Below are 21,433 nucleotides of genomic sequence, written 5' to 3'. Positions count from 1 at the left end.
AGGCCCTCAGTCCCCAGCAGCTGACCAAGGCAGCGGTCAGACTTGTGACAAGGCAGAGGGTGCTAAGAATCTCGACCTGGACAGGCCGCCATTAGAGACTGAACATGACAACACTCAACAGACGAACCCTCTCAAGTGAACCTAGCTTAGCAGGACTCTTTGAGGAACTATTGGGCATTGTGTGGGATATGACTGGCCTTAGTGAGGTTAGAACTGGTGAGGCTTATACAGTGCTGACTAACAGCCACGTCCTTTGGTAAAGAAGACTACCAGATAAGAAACAATACACAGTAGGATTCCTAATCCATAAGGACATAGCGGGCAACATTGACGATTTCTACAGCATTAATTAGAGGGTAGCAGTAGCCATAATCAAACTTAATAAGAGGTATAGATTAAAGGTTGTATGTACAAGCGTACACTCCAACATCCAGTCACAATGATGAAGAAGTAGATCAGTTTGATGAAGATGTTGAATGAGTGATGTGAAAAGTGCAATCTTGGTATACAGTAGTAATGGGTGACCAATGCAAAAGTGGGGAAAAAGCAGGCGGGTGAACAAGCAACTGGCAACTACGGCATCGATTCTAGGAACACTAGAGGAGAGATGTTGGTAGAATTTGCAGAAAAGAATAAGCTCCAAATAATGAAAACCTTCTTCAGGAAGCATAAGAACAAAAAGTGGGCGTGGAAAGTCGTAATGGTAAAACAAGAAGCGAAATAGATTTCAAACTTTCTGCCAATCGCAGCATAATGCAGTATGTGGAAGTGTTAGGTAGGGTAAAGTGCAGTGATCATAGGTTACTAAGGTCTGGAATTCACCTCAATATGGAGAGAAAGAGTAAAATTGGTAAAGAAGAAACAGGCCAACTTAGACGCAGTAAGGGTAAAAGCAGACCAATTGCAAACAAATATGCAAACAAATATGCAGCTTTAGAACAGAGAGATGAAGATTACATTATTTATTTATTTATTTATTTATTTAGTTATTTATTATATATACTTTCAAGGCTTAGTAGGCCTTGAAATTATGTAGAGGTAATGAATGAAACTGTAACTAGGTTGGCTTCAGAAGCAGCAAATGAAGTTGGAGGTAAGGCACTAAGGCAACCAATAGGTAAGCTCTCCGAAATAACAAAGGACCTAGTAAAGAAACAACGAAGCATGAAAGTATCCAGTTCAAGAGATTAGATAGAATTCGCAGAACTGTCAAAACTGATCAAGACGAAAATAAGTGATATTCAAAATTATAACGTGAGAAAGACTGAAGAAGCCGTAAAAAATAGACACAGCCTGAAATCAGAAGGAAACTTGGCATAGGACAAACCAAGATGTATGCACTAAAAGATAAGCAGGGTAATATCATCAGCAATCTCGAAGGTATAATAAAAGCAGCGGAAGAATTCTATACTGACCTGTACATTATTCAGCGCAGCCACGCTATCGCCATTCAAAGTGGTAATGAGGATACAGAAGCTCCCTCTATAACTAGCGATGAAGTTAGAAAAGTTAAATTATGGGGTTTTACGTGCCAAAACCACTTTCTGATGAGGCACGCCGTAGTGGAGGACTCCGGAAATTTAGACCACCTGGGGTTCTTTAACGTGCACCTAAATCTAAGTACACGGGTGTTTTCGCATTTCGCCCCCATCGAAATGCGGCCGCCGTGGCCAAGTTAGAAAAGTCTTGCAAGACATGACCCGGGGAAAAGGGGCAGAATAAGATGAAATAACAGTCGACTAAATCAAAGATGGAGGAGATATTGTGTTTGAAAAATTTGCGGCCCTTTATACGAAATGTCTCACGACTTCGAAGATTACCAGAGAACTGGAAGAATGCCAACATTATACTAATCCACAAAAAGGGAGACATTAAAGAATTTAAAAATTGTAGTCCCATTAGCTTACTTTCACTATTGTACAAACTACTCATCAAGATAATTTCCAATAGAATAAGGGCAACACTTCAGTCAACGAAGAGAACAGGTTTGCTTCAGGAAGGGATACTCTTCAATGGATAACATCCATGTCATCAATCAGATAATCAAGAAATCTGCATGGTAAAACCAACCTCTCTCTATATGGCTTTCACAGATTATGAAAAGGCATTTGATTCAGTAGAGACACCAGCAGTCATAGAGGCATCATGTAATCAAGGAGTACAGGAGGCACACCTAAATATCTTGGAATATACAGTTAAACCTTGACATAACGAACTTCAATGTAACGAAATGCTCGATGTAACAAAGTATTCAACTTTCCATAACCTCTTGTTCATAGAACAACATGTATTTAGAACCTCAATATAACGAAGTGTGTTTGTATGCAATTTTAATATAACGAAATTTCACAGCCGCCGCAAAGCAATTCCGAAGCAATAAATGGAAACTTCCGCAGACACAGATGGTCAAATGATTTAATTACAAGCGGCTGCTTGCAAACGCACTTCTCAAATCGCGTGACAAGAGCGACCACCGAAGTAGAGCCGCATCATGTTCAAGTGCGATAAGATCTTATCGCGCTTCCTGCACTGTGTGCTTTAGGTGCGAGTGAAAGTGTGAAAGGGTGAGACAAGAAAGATGGTGGCTTCACGAGTGCCGCCTTCCGGCGCTAGCAAAGGGAAAGGGGATGGAAGCGACGCGATCAAGTGCGTGCGAGGGGGCGTGGTGGGCGGAGTAGGAGGTAAGTTGGCACGTGTCTCCATATCTGGCATGCGTCTTGGCCTTTGCGACACATTGCTGTAAGCGCGACTGAGTGCATACGCAATCGCGCACACTCCTTTAGAGGTGATCCGTTGTGGGTGCAAAGAGTGGGCATGTCGAGACGGCATGGCATCATGTTAGCAGTCTTGCCATGCGTTTAGTAATGGAGGTTGCACGACCTCGAGTTTCGGTGACCCATTGGAGTGAGAGGCAGACGAAGCATTCGCTTCCCGCTGCCTGTGCTTTCCACGATAGTGTCATCCCAGTGCGGGTGACGGTATCAGCCGTGGGGGCGGAGTGCACGCGAAAGCGTGGCTGGCCTCGCCTAATTGGTACCGCCGGGAAGATATCGTCGACGTATGTGGCATAAAACCGTATCATTCGTCGTCGACTCATAAATTTATCAAACTAAATTGTTTTCTCATTCAAATTTGCTTTTTTCGATTGCCTGATAATTTTAAAAATTTTCCGGCCTCTTTTCGTACAAGAAAAATTGATCGGCGACTGTACTTATTTGGACAAAAGGTCAATTTCAAGAGAACGAAATATCGATATAACTAAGCAAAATTGCCGATTTTACAGACTTTGTTACATCTAGGTTTAACTGTATCTACAAAGATTGCACAGCTACCTTTGTTCTCCACAAGCAGAAAGATAACTACAAAGAAAAGGGTCAGGAATGGAGGCAATCTTTCCAATGCTATTTACTGCATGCTTGGAAGAAGTATTCAAGCTATTAAACTGAGAAGGCTTAGGGGTGAGGATCAACGGCGAATATCTCGGCAACCTTCGGTTTGCCGATGACTTTGTTCCATTCAGCAATACTGCAGACAAGTAACAACAAATGATTGAGGAAGTTAACAGAAAGAGTGCAAGAGTGGGGTTGAAAATTAATATGCAGAAGACAAAGATAATGATACAAGAGTTAAGGATTGCCAGTCAGCCTCTAGAGTCTGAAGGAGTACGTTTACCTAGGTCAATTATTCAAAGGGGACCCTTATCATGAGAAGGAAATATACAGAAAAATGAAGATGGGTAGGACTGCATCAGGCACTGTCAGATCCTGACTGGGAGCTTACCACGATCGTTGAAAAGAGAGGTAAAATCAGTGCATTCTACTGGTGCTAACATATGGGGAAGAAACTCTGAGGTTGACAAAGAAGCTCAAGAACAAGTTGAGGACCACGCAGCGAGATAATGAAAAATGTTAGGCGCAACGTTAACAGACAGGAACAGAGTAGTGTGGATCAAACAGCAAACGGAGATGGCCGATATTCTAATTGACATTAAGAGAAAAAAAATTTAGTTGGGCTGGCCTTGTAATACGTAGGATGGATAACTGGTAGACCATCATAGTTACAGAATAGGTGCCAAAAGAGGGGCAGTTGAGGATGGCAGAAAACTAGGCAGGGTTATGAAATGAGGAAATTCACAGGCACAAGTTGGAATAATTTCACACAGGACAGGGTAATTCGTGACCGCAGGGAGATATCAAAACGTTTATTGAAGAAAAAAAAAGTGCAGAAAGCGAGTGGGTGGAGCCCCAGGTCCAGGGCCCCACTGGCGTGAGCGGTTCGCCGTGCCTGATCGAGGAGCGCTAGTTGCCTCTCCCGATCCTCGCTGGCGAGCTAAGTCTCCCACTGCTCCCTTCCGGAAAGTTTGCCGGTTATTATTGGTGTATTAATTTTGGGTGGCCTGTTCTGGCAATCCCACGTAATGTGGGCAAGAGTTGGTCGGCCTCCGCACCAAGGACAGTGAGCGCTGTACAGTGTTGGGTGAATGGCATGTTTCAAATAAATGTTTGAAAATGTGTGCGTCTAGATTCGGCACCAGTCATAAGAGTCCCGCCTGGATAGGTCAGGGTGTGGTGGACTGTACTTTCTTCGCTCGCGCCGTTGGTGCTCAAGGATGTCTCGTGGTAAGAAGGGATTTTCGTCCGAGTGGTTGGCCGCTCGGTTGACAAAAGCACGAGCTGCGCCGTCCGCTCTCTCATTGCCCTCGAGTCCTGCGTGACCCGGGCACCAGATGATCATGTGTTTCTGCGTTAGGTTGGATCCTGATAGGTGAGTGGTGCTGTGTGGTAGCCTCCAGGTGAGGAAGAGTCAACATGCGACTTGGGAATCTGTAAGAGTTATGGACGATTGTCCCAGAGCGTCCTTAGTTTTAATAGCTAGCGCAATGGCTGAAGCTTCTGCGGTATTTGCAGATGCAACTCTAGCCGTGGCGCAAGTCACAAGCCCTTGATCTGCGGCAGCTCCTACTACTGAGAGGGCGTACTTGTAAGCACCACATTGAGCGAGATCTGTGTATACTGTATCCGGGTTTCCACCGAATTGCTGCATTAACTTTCGAGCTCGAGCGCTTCTACGACCCCAATGGTATTTCGGACTCATGTTCTTAGGGATTGGGGCTACTACGATCCCTTCACGAAGGACTTTGAGCAGAGATTCTAGTTCTTCTCCCACATACTGTAGACAAGTAGGGTAACCTACGCGGCAAAGTAATTTTCTGCCAGAGGAGGTTAAGCTAAGCCTCTCCCGTCGAGATATGAGCGTTGCTGCCCGTAGCTCCTCTTAGTTACTGTGAATCCCGAGGGCCAGCAGGCGTTCAGTAGATGTTCCCTGTGGTAGGCCGAGAGCCGCTTTGTACGACGTTCTGATCAACGCGTCTAGGGCCTTTAGTTCTGTTTTCGTGGGGTCCTAGAAAGGGAGGCTATATGTGAGACGACTTAGCACAAAAGCCTGAATGAGCCGGATCGTCTCTGTTTCCTTGAAACCCTTTTGGTGATAAGTTACTCTACGAATCATACGGGAGATCGGTTTCACCGTAGTTCTAAGGGTTTTAATGGTGTGGTCTACTAGTTTGTTGCTTTGCAGCCACAGTCCGAGGACTCGCATTTTCTGGACCTCCCTTATCTGGCTGTGTCCTAGAAAGAGGTTGACCGGCTCGCGAGTTTGACGGCCTCGACGTCGGATCTTGATAAATTCTGATTTATCGGGAGCGCAGCTCATTCCGCTGCTGCGAGCAAAGGTTTCAACAACGGTCGCTGCTTCTTGCAGGATTTGTTCTTTTTGTCCTAACGAGCCGCTGGTTGCCCATAGGGTAATATCGTCTGCATATAACGCGTACCCCAGCCCGGGTGTGACGTCGAGTGTTTTGGCTAAGCGTCTCATGCAGATATTGAAAAGAAGGGGAGAGAGTATCGCCCCTTGTGGTGTACCTCTATTGGGCATGGGAAAAGGGTCTGAGTGCGTAGTGCCGATGCCTATTGTTGCGATGCGAGAGGTCAGGAAAGAGCAGGCGTAGTCATAGGTTCTTTGTCCACAGCCGATTTCATTTATCTCAGATAAGTTCATGTGAAATAGTGTCGAATGCGCTTTTCAAATCAAGAGCTAGGACGAGATGTTCTGCACCAACCGTGGTATTGCAGAGAACTTCTTCGCGAAGTTGTAGGAAAACATCTTGTGTCGACAAATGTTGGCGAAAGCCGAATATGTTTGTGAGAAATAGGTTGCAGTCTTCAATGTAAGACGCGAGACGTGTGTGAATCACCTTCTCAAATAATTTGCCAAGACAGGGGGTTAGTGATATCGGTCTGAGATTTTGTAGATGATGAGGTTTTCCTGCTTTTTGGAATAAGCACGATTTTGGCTTCCTTCCCCTGTTGTGGAACTACGCCCCTCTCCCATATCTGTTCATTAAAATACCGAGTAAGCTGTTCTAGGTGCTCGTCGCTCAGGTTCTGGATCACAGCATTTGTAAGCTGATCTGGTCCTGAAGCAGTATTTCTCTTCGCAGCTTGCACTGCTGCGAAGAGTTCTGCCTTAGTTATCGGGGCGTCTAGCACCGCGTTTTCTTGCCCTTGGTATGGCAAGGTGCATGGGGGAGTGATTACTGCTCCTACGTACTTCTCTTTAAGCTTAGTGAGGAGGGCCTGATCTGTTCCTGAATACTCTCCGTCAAGTTTTTGAAGGGCGCGGTTATTGGCCGTTTTGGTTTTTCCTGGTTCCATTATGCTGCGAAGTATCACCCATGTCTTGGAGGTGTGTAACGTTTCGCGAAGTGAGTCGCAAAAACTCGCCCAACTCGCTACCTCTAACTGCTGTGCGTAAGCGTTTGTCCGCTCGGATATTTCAGCAATTCTGTGGCGCAGTTCGCGATTAAGTTGCTGTTTTTTCCATCGTTTAGTCAGCCCCCTTCTGGCTTCCCACATATGTAGCAGGTGGTTGTCAACTACCGGCGTTTTCGCTGTGAGCGCTAGCCGCTTGGATGTTGCTTTACGAGCGTCTCGTACGTGCGCTGCCCACTCTTCAGCGTTCTCAGGTGAGGCCTTTGTCCTGCAGTGGACAAAAATAGGGTAATAATGATAATTAATCCTTTAAGCTCCCATCACCAAAATCGGGCAAGCTCAGTCACTGATGCCACTGCTTCTTTTGCTCCACAGCAAAGGGGTGGGAACGATTTTTGAGTGCGCCCATGCAGAAGTGCACGCACTTACGGCAAAATTTGTCAAACTGTTTAGTTCGACAAAACGGCTTTTAGCCATGAAATCATCCAGTTTTTTTGGATAAATAAAGATTGATTGATCGATTGAGTTTTTTCCTACTGCTCTTTGTGTGCTATTGCATACATGGGTGAGAGATTTTTTCTTATCCAGAAAAAGGGTAGATAGCCAGAGGCATCTTACTTTCCAAGGGAGCTTGAACTTTCGAAAGAGGAGGCATGGTGCAGAACAAAAAGAGATGCTGCCCCCTTTTACTTTTTGACAAAGAGTTGATGACTTGATGCATTAAAAGTGCTGGAAAAAAGTGGTCCGGAACTTGCCACTATGTTTGCAAACTTCCTATGCTCCCCTATTGCAAATTTGCAGCATGGGGCAAGCATGGACGAGTACAAGAGTATGAAGGGAAATCTCACAGGAAACTTTGGATTCAAAGTAAACTTGAGGGATGAAGTTAGTAATCCTAGGTAAGTTTACTGTTGTATATGCAGAAAGGCATTTTTGTACAATGGGAGTGTCACTACGCCTAACTATCACACGACTGTTATTAGACAAAGGAACTCTCTACTGCCAGAGAATCTTAACCCTTTAATCCCCACTCTCGAACTATACTCGTCATGGGAGGTTGTACCAATATCGCCGACGATGAGTCGCACTCGTACAGCCAGATGTGCTGCTCCCACCACCAAAGATGAGTTACTATTGGCATTGATGGAAAGCGACCACAAAGAGCAGCTCTTTTTAAATAAATAAGAACAAAATCTAACCAGAAACCAATTAAGTAATATATTTTCAGAATGAAAGTGACACAGAAAAAATTATGACTACATAAAAAACGTGGGAAATTCATAATTTTTTTCTGGAATTTTGGGGTTAAAGGGTTAACAAGCTTTTCTTTTTTTGGCTCCGCAGCTGCACCTGTGATTGCATTTGACCAAGTTTGACATGCTCACGAGGGCGAAATAACATTGTGTACAGGCCCTCGTGACAGGCCGCCATTGGAATCTGAACCTGGCAACATTTAACGTTAGAACGTTATCTAGTGAGGCGAGTCTGGCAGTATTATTGGAGGAATTAGAGGGTAGTAAACGGGATATAATAGGGCTCAGTGAGGTTAGGAGGACAAAAGAAACATATACAGTGCCAAAAAGCGGGCACGTACTGTGCTACTGGGGCTTAGCGGAGAGACGAGAACTAGGAGTCGGATTTCTGATTCATAAGGATACAGCTGGTAACATACAGGAATTCTGAAGCATTAACAAGAGGGTGGCAGGTCTTGTTGTGAAACTTAATAAGATGTACAAAATGAAGGTCGTGCAGGTGTACGCCTCTACATCCAGTCATGATGACTAAGAAGTCGAAAGCTTCTATGAAGACGTCGAATCAGCGATGGGTAAAGTCAAAACAAAATACACTATACTTATGGGTGACTTCAATGCCAGGGTAGGCAAGAAGCAGGCTGGAGACAAGTCAGTGGGGGAATATGGCATAGGCTCTAGGAATAGCAGAGGAGAATTATTAGTAGAGCTTGCAGAACAGAATAATATGCGGATAATGAATACCTTTTTCTGTAAGCGGGTTAGCCGAAAGTGGACATGGAGGAGCCCAAATAGTGAGACTAGAAATGAAATCGACTTCATACTCTGCGCTAACCCTGGCATCATACAAGATGTAGACGTGCTCGGCAAGATGCACTGCAGTGACCATAGGATGGTAAGAACTCAAATTAGCCTAGACTTGAGCAGGGAACGGAAGAAACTGGTACATAAGAAGTCAATCAATGAGTTAGTGGTAAGAGGGAAACTAGAGGAATTCCGGATCAAGCTACAGAACAGGTATTCGGCTTTAACTCAGGAAGAGGACCTTAGTGTTGAAGCAATGAACGACAATCTTATGGGCATCATTAAGGACTGTGCAATAGAAGTTGGTGGTAACTCCGTTAGACAGGAGACCAGTAAGCTATAGCAGGAGAGGAAAGATCTGATCAAGAAACGCCACTGTATGAAAGCCTCTAACCCTACAGCTAGAATAGAACTCGCAGAACTCTCCAAGGTAATCAACAAGCGTAAGACAGCAGACATCAGGAACTAAAATATGGATAGAATTGAACAGGCTCTCAGGAACGGAGGAAGCCTAAAAACAGTGAAGAAACTAGGAATAGGCAAGAATCAGATGTGTGCGTTAAGAGACAAAGCCGGCAATATTGTTACTAATATGGATGAGATAGTTGAAGTGGCTGAGGAGTTCTATAGAGATTTATACAGTACCAGTAACACCCACGACTATAATGTCAGAGCGAATAGTCTAGAGGAACTTGAAATCCCACAAGTAACGCCGGAAGAAGTAAAGAACGCCTCGGGAGCTATGCAAAGGGGGAAGGCAGCTGGGGAGGATCAGGTAACAGCAGATTCGTTGAAGGATGGTGGGAACATTGTCCTAGAAAGACTGGCCACCCTATATACACAATGCCTCATGACCTCAAACGTACCGGAATCTTGGAAGAACGCTAACATAATCCTAATCCATAAGAAAGGGGACGCCAAAGACTTGAAAAATTATAGACCGATTAGCCTACTGTCCATTGCCTACAAAGTATTTACTAAGGTAATTGCAAATAGAATCAGGAACACCTTAGACTTCCATCAACCAAAGGACCAGGCAGGATTCCGTAAAGGCTACTCAACAATAGACCATATTCACACTATCAATAGTGGAATAGTGTGGAATATAACCAACCCTTATATATAGCTTTCATTGATTACGAAAAAGCGTTTGATTCAGTCGAAGCCTCAGCAGTCATGGAGGCATTACGGAATCAGGGTGTAGACGAGCCATATGTAAAAATACTGGAAGATATCTATAGCGGCTCCACAGCCACCGTAGTCCTCCATAAAGAAAGCAACAAAATCCCAATAAAGAAAGGCGTCAGACAGGGAGATACGATCTCTCCAATGCTATTCACAGCATGTTTACAGGAGGTATTCAGAGACCTGGAGTGGGAAGAATTGGGGATAAAAGTTGATGGAGAATACCTTAGCAACTTGCGATTCGCTGATGATATTGCCCTGCTTAGTAACTCAGGAGACCAATTGCAATGCATGCTCACTGACCTGGAGAGGCAAAGCAGAAGGGTGGGTCTGAAAATTAATCTGTAGAAAACTGAAGTAATGTTTAACAGTCTAGAACAGCAGTTTATGACAGGTAGCGAGGCACTGGAAGTGGTAAAGGAATACATCTACTTAGGGCAGGTAGTGACCACGGATCCGGATCATGAGAGAAATAACCAGAAGAATAAGAATGGGCTGGGGTGCGTTTGGCAGGCATTCTCAAATCATGAACAGCAGGTTGCCACTATCCCTCAAGAGAAAAGTGTATAACAGCTGTGTCTTACCAGTACTCACGTATGGGGCAGAAACCTGGAGGCTTACGAAAAGGGTTCTGCTGAAATTGAGGACGACGCAATGAGCTATGGAAAGAAGAATGATGGGTGTAACGTTAAGGGATAAGAAAAGAGCAGATTAGGTGAGGGAACAAACGTGGGTAAATGACATCTTTGTTGAAATCAAGAAAAAGAAATGGGCGTGTTCAGGACATGTAATAAGGAGGGAAAATAAGCAATGGTCATTAAAGGGACACTAAAGTGAAAAATGATTTTTTCTGCATCAGTAAATTACCCTTCTACAAGACCAAAAGCACCACTCTTACAACGATAAGACGTTTGGTAAGCCAGAAAAAGCGCAAGAACAAAATACAGGTGGCGACGCCTACTTATATTCCCGCACCTGGGGGCTGTGACGTCTTCGATTTTCATGGCATTTTCTAGGGCCTACTAATTATATATAACGGTACGGATTGACTACATTGTGTTCTAAAAGAACCAAATATTGAACATGGCGAACCTTTATTCAGCCAACGCGGCCCAAATGCGAAAACATACTTTGGAATCCCTGACGTCACGCTGACGTGCCGGCGCTGGGGCTTCGGCGCGAAATTCAAATACTGATACTTGGACCTTTACTTTCTCATCTAATAATCAAACTGTTTTTTTGAAATGACTGCCTGCAGGGTTTTCAAGCAATGCTTCATTAGTCTAAACTGATTTATTGTTTCGCTTTAGTGTCCCTTTAAGGGCTACGGACTTGATTCCAAGGGAAGGGAAGCGTAGCAGTGGGCCGCAGAAAATTAGGTGGGCAGGTAAGATTAAGAAGTTTGCAGAGACAACATGGCCACAATTAGTACATGACCGGGGTAGTTGGAGAAGTATGGGAGATGCCTTTGCCCTGCAGTGGGCATAACCAGGCTGATGATGATGATGACATGCTTGAATGTCCATTTGCGCACAGTGCCATTCAACTATGTAATGATAAACATTTTCCTTCTCCATTCTTTACTTTGTCTTCCTTTCTTTTTAAGCGTCAAAATTACGATTTTGCACCTTACCCCTTTTCTTAAACATTTTATTCAGTTTTCCATACACACCTGTGATACACCAGCAGTGCAGGTTGAGGCAATTCTACTTCAATGGAATGGCTTTTTTTTTTTTTCTTTAGCAGTGTCTGGGTGTTCGAAGGTGAAAGGGTAGCGGACTTCAATGTATATATCATGACAAATGACCAGCTTTGATTTCTTATGCTTATGTACGTAAATGAACAAATCCGATTATTCCATTAATTAATCTTTAAAAGGTACTGATTAATCGGTTGAACATTTTTAATCAATGGCCAACCTTAAATACAATTGTCAAGGCTAATTCATTCAACAATCATTCACAGAAAAAAGGAATACTTATAGCAGTTTATTCTTAGAACTAATGCATTTGTTATATACATGCACTCTGCCCCACTGCAAATATGCAACCATGGGATTGGTGTTATGCAGGGATTGGCATATTGGCTTTGGCGACTCTGGTCCAACCAAGCCAAGCCAAGCTGCAGCCGCTGCCAGACTTTTTGAACAGGAAGTAGACCGCCACGTGGATCTGATCTCGCCTAATACGTCTGTCAGTCTAGCGCGAGCATCTGATTTCACACCTGACTGCCGATAAGGTCTACGAGTGCGAACATATTGATAGCTAGCTTCCCGTGATGGCTTGTTATTAGTCACTACACCGGCCGTACTCAACCCCCAAAATAAGGCCACACTACTTAGGCCACTAGCCCTAACCAGCATCGCTTTGTGGGAAGTTGGAGCTAATGAAATTGCAGTGTTGTGCTTAGTCGACATGGCGGCAACTTTGTTCATGGGTGCCATGTTTGTGGCACGGTTAATGCCGGAAGCAATGTGTGGTACTTGGAAAATTTGGTTATTGCTGTTAGACAATGGTGCTCGAAGAGGTGGCGGTGCCGCAGGGAAGTCCGAACAATCATTTCAGGTTCGAAAAATCAAGCGTCTGAAAAATCAGCCGGTGACTGTATTTGACATTTTCACTACCAGAGTATATACCTTTAACATGCAAACAAAAATTTGCTTCACTATAACGGATACCGTGTCAGATCCTGCATTTTAAATTTTTTTACAGCAGGAGAATACTCACTGAATTAAAGTGCTGCCAACAAAATTTTATATTTACGTACTTTATGTCTGATAATTCGTTATATCCATGCTCACTATATCTAGGTTCGACTGTATATGCATGCATATTTACCAATGTTGGAATTGGCCATTGTGGCATGCTATTTCCAATTTATGGAAGGAACCTCAAGAACGGACTTTCACCATTTGAACAGAGTATATAAAAAGCCAGCCGATCCAGTGCAGTATGTGAAAGGACAAGCTAGTTTCAGGCATGCACCGTCCAGAAAACTAGGAGCTTAATGGTACATTGTAAGTGAAGTCTGATTTTCTGAAGACTACCTTGCTAGGCGAGGTAATGCCATGCCGCGTCAGCAAAACTTATGAAAACAATTTATACATATAAAACGCTGCTGGCAGTTCTGTCCTCATGCTTGCATTCATGATCCAAGTGCAGTACTAGAATCGCTCACTGGTTTAGTGCAAGTCGTGAGGAATGTTTCTCCCTGTATGCTATGCCTTAGCTTTTCTGCAACAACAGCGTAGTAATCTTGGGAGCTGTTAATGACTTCACAGCATTTCTCGAACTATGTCAAGCACTCACAACTGGCTTATTGGTGCCTGCAAGCACGTGGCAAGTAGACGGTACACATCATGCAAGAGAGCACACTCAAGTTCTACAAATTTTCCTGCTCAATTAAATCAAAGCACGAGCCAAAATATTCCAAGCACCATGGAAATAATCCGAGTGCCAGATTATTTAATCCAAGTGTTGAACATTTATTCCTAATGCCAACATATTTAATCCTAGCGCTAGCACAAATAAGCCTGTGTGCCAGCGAATTTAAATCCAAGTGGCTTCATGTTTAATCTAAGCACCAGCAGTTTTAATTCAAGTGCCAGTAAATTTAACACAGGGAAGAAAAACAGCAAGACTGAGTCAAAACAATTAAAATGCCGAAATACAGTTACCGGAATACAACAGCGTTAATTTTTGTGGTTGCTGCATTTATGAAATATATGTGAAATGAGTGACTGTGGTATTTTGCGTGGAGATGAATGACATAATGACAACTTTTTCTTGTAATATGATATGATCTAAAAAATATATATATATTCACCGACAATTACAATACACACTGTAAATTAAGTGCAGCTGTTTAGGTGTTTTGAATTGGAGATATATTGCTGCAAAGAATGTGATTCTGAACGAAAGGGTCCTCTCCGTGGCAGCGCTGAGCCTCTGCTCGAGCAGCTAATTTAGCAGCTGCGGCAGACGAAGCACTTCCACCGGTTGCATAACTCGTTGCTCACAAAGGACTGGCTGAAACTACCTTGTATTACGAGAATATTGTCACGTGGTAGTGACAGCGAAGAATACCAGTGTCAAATCTGTGAGTTACAAATTTAACTCTTTATTGGGCAGACTTGTGCTCAGCAAAACAAACAACACTCCAGCACAACAATATCAGAAAACAGAGTCGGCGACCGTCATAAGTCTGATCTGCGGGGTTAAGCATGTCAGCTTTTACACATGACTCGTCAAGGGTTCCGGTGTGACTGCTGGTGCCCGCATGGCTTCTAGAAAGTATTAAACAATCTGCGTCGTGCATATAATCAGGTCACAAAAATCGCAAACCATGACAATCGAAACGAGCACGAACGATACCAAACCAAACAAACCAAACAAGCGTGAGTGAGAGCTGATGCGAGAAGACCAGCTCGCGTCCTTTCAACTCCCACTCTGCATTCACTCTTTCATCTTTTGCTGTGCTCGTTTGCTCGGTTACGCTGCCACCCCCACTCGCCGCAGTGCCAGGTGCCCAAGAGCTGCGCTCTAAAAAGTAGTTAATTTACCTGCTCGGATGGTCAATGAAGGCTGAAAGCACACCTGGCAAGTAATTTATCTAACCAGGAAGCACTCGTCGGTTAAATAATTCTTGGTAATCACGAAATTTTGGCTGATCATGTACATGACTGATCGCGTTCTGGCACAAATTTATTTGAAGATGACTTTCCACGCATCTGAAAGAAAGCTGCTAGAAAGCTGTCTGGCAGCAGATAATAAATTTGTTCCGGAATGCGATCACCCACATACGTGATGATCTGAAATTCTGCGATAGCCAATATAATTTATTGATTCTTTGCTACCACAGTATTTTGGATTATCATCTACAACTGCCAAGTGCTACGTGTTGATAAAACAATTACCAACACACTTACAGCCTTCATTCAAGCTCTGAACAGGTAAGATAACCCCTTTCTTTAGGTCATAATATTTTAGACCAATAAGGTTATTCACTATGCGAAATTCCCCGCCACGTTAACTACCGCAGTCACGTTTTCCGTAAATGTTAGCAGCAACTACAAAAAATAATGCTATCGTCTTCCGGTAACTGTATTTTGGCTCACAATCTTGCAGTCTTTTTCAATGAATTAAATTAAATGGTGCTGAATTAAAGCTTCTGGCACATGAACTAAACATGTTAACATTTGGATTAAATTTGCTGGTGTGCAGCCTATTTGCACTCGCGCTGGGATTAAATACATTGGCGCTGGATTAAATATTTGGCACTTGGATTAGATAATCTGGCATTCAAATTATTTCTGTGCCACTTGGATTATTTCATCTGGCACTAGGATTAAAGTGAGCAGGAAAACATTTTTTTATTTATTTATTGACAACCGTTAGTCAAAATTTTTCTTTGGGAAATTCAGCTTGATGAACTGCTTCGGCTTCTCACTTTTTTTTCATGAATATAGTCACTCATGGTCACATAATCCCAAACGAGGGCCTCCGAATATTATAGGATTAATCCAAAAACGCAAAACTAATCATCAAGTACAGTGGATTTTTAACATTAAAGGGTTTCCGAAATGGTTTGGGCAAATTTTGTAGATGCGTAGGGTACAGTCAAAACATTCACAGCACAATTTGTGTGAAGCATCTGAAATTAAGAGAGCTATGGAGAATTACGAGTTACCCTACTCCGTAGCCGTGCTTTTACTCCTCAACTTGTTCGCCGAGTGATCGAGGCTAGAGGCTAAGCTCTACCTTCAGTGGCTGTGTCAAGATGGGATGTCATGTCTACTTCCGGTTGTCTTGGAGCCAGCGCGCAAAACTTCTCCAACCTCTCTGCCAGCCACCTGGCAGTCAATCCCAAGCGAAAGCTATCGAAGCAGCGTGCATTGCGAGCATTCTGCCGCAGCACCGAGCGCGTCCGATGTTCCGATAACCAAGGGCGAGCTGGGTGTTTTGACGGATGGATGGAGGCATAAACTAAAGCCCCTCCATACTACTATTGCTGTGATGAAGGAGCTTTAGCGCAGACATACATGAGTGGTCTGATCTGTCTGCACGGTCCAGCCACCTGGTGGTGCAGAGCTTGACCAGCCAAAGAAATAATATTGAGGTAACCAAGTGTAAAACATTTTAAACATTTAGAAAAACAACTTGTTCATGATTACGCTCCTGCCAAAAATTTACACCATCAGCAACACAGAATACACTTGGTTACTGCTATATCAGTTCTGTGTTTAGTTAAGCTCAGTGCCACCAGGTGGTTCCAACGTGCAAGCCCTTCACGTTGGCATCTTTGCTCATCTCTTAAAACGCCCAAACCCAGTCTGCTTGTGCTTATGTTTACCCGAATACTGGACTTTCGAAATGCTATTGTGGTATATTGGGTGTTTTGGTATACCGTTAGCTTGGACCAAGATTTAAACAAAACCCAAGAGCTCTAGATGAATCGTTCCTACTGCTAGTAGCCGTAGTTGTGTGTACTTGCAGCCAGTATTTTTTCATCATAAAGTATTAATTAATTGCTTTTAATTATTGGACATTTTAATTGTTGCTTGAATCGTAAGCATAACAATTACAAAGTTGTAGGGCACCTCAAATAACCTCCAAATCAAGTATTTGTTTCGTGCTCAGTTTTGCCTTGTTGGTTAAAAAAAAAAAAAGAAAGGCGCATGAAACACCCAGAATACGAAATAGAGCTACTCAAGCGCTCCCAAGCAAATAACCCCAGATACACGGCTTTACTAGCGGCAGCACCTCAATACAGGGCTTCATGCTATGTCATGGCCACGGCATCTTGAGAACACGCCGCTGAAGCATTGATAAGTGTAGCAGAGCTGTAGGGGGGGGGATTTCGAAGCCGGGAAATCGTGACAGCACACTTGGGACTAATTTTGCGCGCTCATTTTCTTCTGTAGATAGGCATGCCCGCAACGTATGTTCCTTTTGTTCCCTTTAGCAATAGAAACTAACCTTGTGGAGGCTGTGTCTATCTAATGCGCTTTGGTGGATTGGTATAGCCAGAATATGCTGTTGTTGATTATGTAAATCATTTTTGCTTGACGAGTCAGCGCGTAGATAATAACAGGAGATCTCAACGGTACCACACCAGTGACCTGCTTTTCAAGAAGACAGTCATGGCCTTCACGAATGATCAGAAGGCTAAAATGATCCTGGCTCTGGGAGCGGCACATGGTAACAAGAGGGAGGCAGCCAAGCTATTCCGGATGTGGCATTGAAGATGATGCCCTAGCCCATCAACAATACTTAAAATGCACGAAGTCCTTTGCAAGATGGGTAGCTTTACAAGAAAGCGACACAGGACTGCGACAGTAGTTCAAGAAGTGAAAACAGACCTTTTGGCGTTCTTTGCTGCTAACCTTCACGGTAGTGTGCGATGCCAATGCAGAGGCGAGAACTTCAAGGTCAGCAGTGTGGAGGATTTTAAAAAGGTCCTATGCACCTGTACCATGTATACATCTTCATCAAAAACTTGAAGACCAAGATTCTGAAAACGGACTTGACTTAGCCAATTGTATTTTCACAAAATGTGAAGAACTGGACTTTCTCACTCGTGTGCTTTGGACGGATGAGGTTAATTTCTCCAGAAACACACAGGTTCATCTTCACAACACGCGCTACTGGAGTAATAGGAATCCCCACTGGCTGGCACAAGCAGAACACCAATACCAGTGGTCATTTAATGTGTCGTGCGGTATTTTTGATGGCAACACCATCAGACCCATCATTTTTTTACAACACACTAATGACGCAATGCTACGTCGACATCCTCGAGGGCCCCATGAATGACGTCTGTTGCAACATCCCACTTGAGCATCTTTGGAACATCTGGTTTCAACACGATGGCGCTCCTGCGCATGGACGTAGTCCGTCTCAAGCATGGTTCGACAAGCTTTTTCCTGGACAGTGGATTGGCCAGCACGGACCTGTACCCTGGCCTGCAAGGTCGCAGGACACGACACTGCTGGACTTCTTGTAGGCTATGTGAAAGATCGGGTGTATAGCAGGGAAACTACCACACCGTGCACTTTAAAGGCAAAAATAAGAGTCTGCCGCAAGATTTCGACGTCATTGGTCAAAGCTGCAACAGCACAAGTATTGGAAAGAAGCAAGTACTGTGTTGCTTCGAACAATGACCTGTTTGAGCACGTGATATAAGTGGCAGTGGAAAATAACCGCTCAAAACTGGTGCAAAACGCGACTGTTTAACGCATCTTCATGATGTCACCTTATCCTTACATAAAAAAGCCTTGTGACAAAGTTAGATATATGTAAAAAACTGCTTTGTATTGCCTCTTTTCCGGAGTTCACAAGACAGAAAGGGTAAATCATTAAATTAGTTGCACCTTTGGATGTTTCTTTGTGGGCGGCTGAGACGCCTTACGTGCTTTTGGTTTATTTTTTATTGAAGTAAACTCCTGAGTAGCTCCTTTCTGTTCTTCTGAGAGCTGCCTTTTTTCGAGCTCTTTTACACACTGCTTCTTTTTTAACATTGTTTGAACTTCTTTTGCAGCTTTGTTTCATGATACACGAAGGTTAAAGCTATCCCGAGTGCCTCATGATCGAGGACAACATTCTTGCGTTCGCAGGTGCCGACGCTTATTGCATAACGCTAGTTAGGTAGTAAACCCTCTCGAGCCATCCTACATGACGAAGCCTTGTACGATTCGGCGAGAAACAAATGCAGCCATATGTCTTTCAAAGGTTGCCTGAAGATGCTTAAGTAGCAGCGTACAAGTGCACATCTATTTCATATTTCGCAGGCTTTTGTTTTTTTCTTGGAAAAAACAACCAGGCACACTTCAGCACAAAGTAAATGCTTGATTCATAGGTTACTTAAGGTGCCCTACAACTTTGTAATTGACATGTTTACGATTCAAGCAATCATAAAAAAGCTCACTAATTAAAAGAAATTAATTAATACTTTGTGATAAAAAAATACTCAGCGTAAGTACACAAGACTACCACTACTATGCAATCGGTATGATTTCTCTAGAGCTCTTCGTTTTTTTTTTATCTTGGTACCAGTTAACTGGGACACCAGGTATAATACGCAAAACGACAACAAGGTAAAAGTGGGAGCTAATGTTTCGACAATTGGACCTGTCTTTTTCAAGGTCATATAAAGACAAGTCCACTTGTCGAAACGGCTCCCGCTTTGACCTCGTTCTCGTTTTGCTCATCGTCTTGAATTTACATCTCCCACCTTCCCCATGTTTTCAATCTTGCGGTATATAGTAAACCTTTGGCATGAAGTGATGGCTGCTAACGACTGGATGCTGGTGCCGATTGGATGCCAACATCCAGCGCTGCAGCCACTCCACTCGCATGTTTGCTTTGCAGAGGGACATGATGTCGCAGCTTGACATCTTGCCGATTGCTACATTTGTAGCCCAGAACGCAAGGGCGAACCATGGTGCTCGTGCAAAGACAGGTCCAGACCAACACAGACCAAGCGGCTCGCATCAACACGAAGCACGTAACACAAGCAGATGACACTTGCTGTGTGCTGGCAGTACTTGAGTGCAGCGATAAATTGTTCTTGAGCATTCTCTTTCTGTTACTTTCCTTTTTATAGAAACAAATTAACTAACATTCCATTTATTACGCACAAGATTTGTTCACCATAAAGTTGGAAAAATTATCGATGGCATGGCCTGGGCAGCCAATCGGATAGCTTGGTCATCTCGCGTCACTTGGTCAGGGGTGGCTGAAAACTCAGGGGAGTGGCGTGCTGCGATCGCTAGTGATGTACAGTCGCGGACAGAATAAAATGGACCACGGGATCTCCGAAAACGTTCAATTCCCGAGCAGCCTGTAGCAGTAACCAGTAAAACTGCCCACGACAACGTTGTTAGCATATTCTAGTCGAGGTCCAAAATGCAAATACCTGATTGCGTTGTGAGGTTGCGGAGATATTCAGCTTTTTCTTAGATTTCATGGTCCATAATATTCTGTCCGCGACTGTACATATTTAAAACCTTATAATAAATTATGCGCTTCACACAGAGCACTTAACTGTCACTCAATGATCAGAAGGGCCACCCCTAACAATTTAATACATTTGTACAAAATCATCAAGACTGTTTCAGGGTCCCTTTTAATTTATCAAAACAGTGAGAATGCCATCTCCAAAAATTTTGCCATCAGGTAAAATGAGGCAAAGACAAGGCTATGCTTACTAAAAACAGACTTCAAACATGCTTTTCATGCGATACTTTTGTCTTGAACCAAAACGCTTTCCATTATGAATCCACTGCATAAATCATACCATGAAGCTTAGAACGACAGAAAGCTGAGCTAGTTGGTAAGGATTCATTATGCAAAAATAGAAGTGAGGCATGCAGACAGGACACAAGAGTAGAGAAGAGGACAACACGAATGCCGGCGTTCGTGTTGTCCACTTCTATACTCTTGTGTCCTGTCTGCATGCCTCACTTCTATTTTTTGCGTAATAATCATACCCTGAATCCATAAATATGCCAAGACTAAACAATCTCAGCTAACAAAGCATGTCAAGTTGTAAAGCAACTTTGAAGAGTGAGCCATTATAGGTAACCTGAAAGGTTATGCAGATCTAGCAAGACATCCCAATTTACACATGATGCATTGACTAGCTGCACTGTAAGTGATTAATAACACACCAGTAAAAACCAGCTGATGATGCAGCCAAATCTTTGAAGCTTTGGTAATGTCCAGCTTTTTCCAGTAATGTTGCACTGAAACCTCTATCTGACCACTACTGAATTGTCCATTCCTGGAGCTTAACCACTCTGCACAAACCCTGCCATTTTGTGAGGACAGCATATAGGACGACAGTGCACACAACAATCAGCCACTTTAGCTACTTCAGTATCAGTATTAGCACTATGTAAAAATAAACATACCTATATTGAAGCGATCACTGACTCACGAATGACAATGACAAAGCTCAGGCATCAAGTAAATGGTTTTACAAGCAAAGTGGGTACCAGATAAAATAAAACTGCAAGATTTCCTTTCACTAAACGATTCCAACACAGCTGGTGTATTCAGAAGTACCTGAAGTGTACTCCATAACATGGCTGATGATTTCATACATCTCGAAGGACTACTATTATTGTGTATGAAGTGATTGACTGCAATACACTATATCATGATTAAGCTTTACCTGCCATAGAATCAAGATGCACATTTCGGGCTTCGTTAGCCAGACAAACAGCTAGTACACAACTTTACAGCTTTGCCAAAACACTAAAATCAATGTCTATATTTCTCTCAGCTTAGTTACCCCTGTATGGTTTCTTTTACGCAGTAACACAGGCATGCATACATATAAGACTGAACTCCCTATGCAGCTATACTTCTTTGATGCGCTACCCCGTCTTCCTTATTTGAGGCCCACATATTCTTTAGTGGC

The 21,433-nt window shown here is 43.3% G+C and overlaps 1 protein-coding gene across 4 annotated transcripts in view; it reads right to left on the bottom strand.

The window, feature by feature from the left end:
- The window catches only part of LOC135911019 (transmembrane protein 170A), a 37,834-nt gene that overhangs the window by 4,929 nt on the left and 11,472 nt on the right, over positions 1 to 21,433 (bottom strand). Inside the window, exon 4 of one of the 4 annotated variants that reach the window (XM_065443103.2) lies at positions 17,656 to 17,972. The exons of the other annotated variants lie outside the window; for them this stretch is intronic. Within the exon in view, the coding sequence (XP_065299175.1) occupies positions 17,908 to 17,972 (65 nt within the window). The 3' untranslated portion in view covers positions 17,656 to 17,907. Of the gene's footprint in view, positions 1 to 17,655; positions 17,973 to 21,433 lie in introns of those variants that run through there. 4 annotated transcript variants of the gene reach the window in all.

Source organism: Dermacentor albipictus, chromosome 1 (genome assembly GCF_038994185.2).
Source record: "Dermacentor albipictus isolate Rhodes 1998 colony chromosome 1, USDA_Dalb.pri_finalv2, whole genome shotgun sequence".
NCBI classification, from domain to species: domain Eukaryota; kingdom Metazoa; phylum Arthropoda; class Arachnida; order Ixodida; family Ixodidae; genus Dermacentor; species Dermacentor albipictus.
The sequence above is the reverse complement of the archived record's forward strand: the minus strand, read 5'-3'. Positions and strand labels throughout refer to the sequence as shown.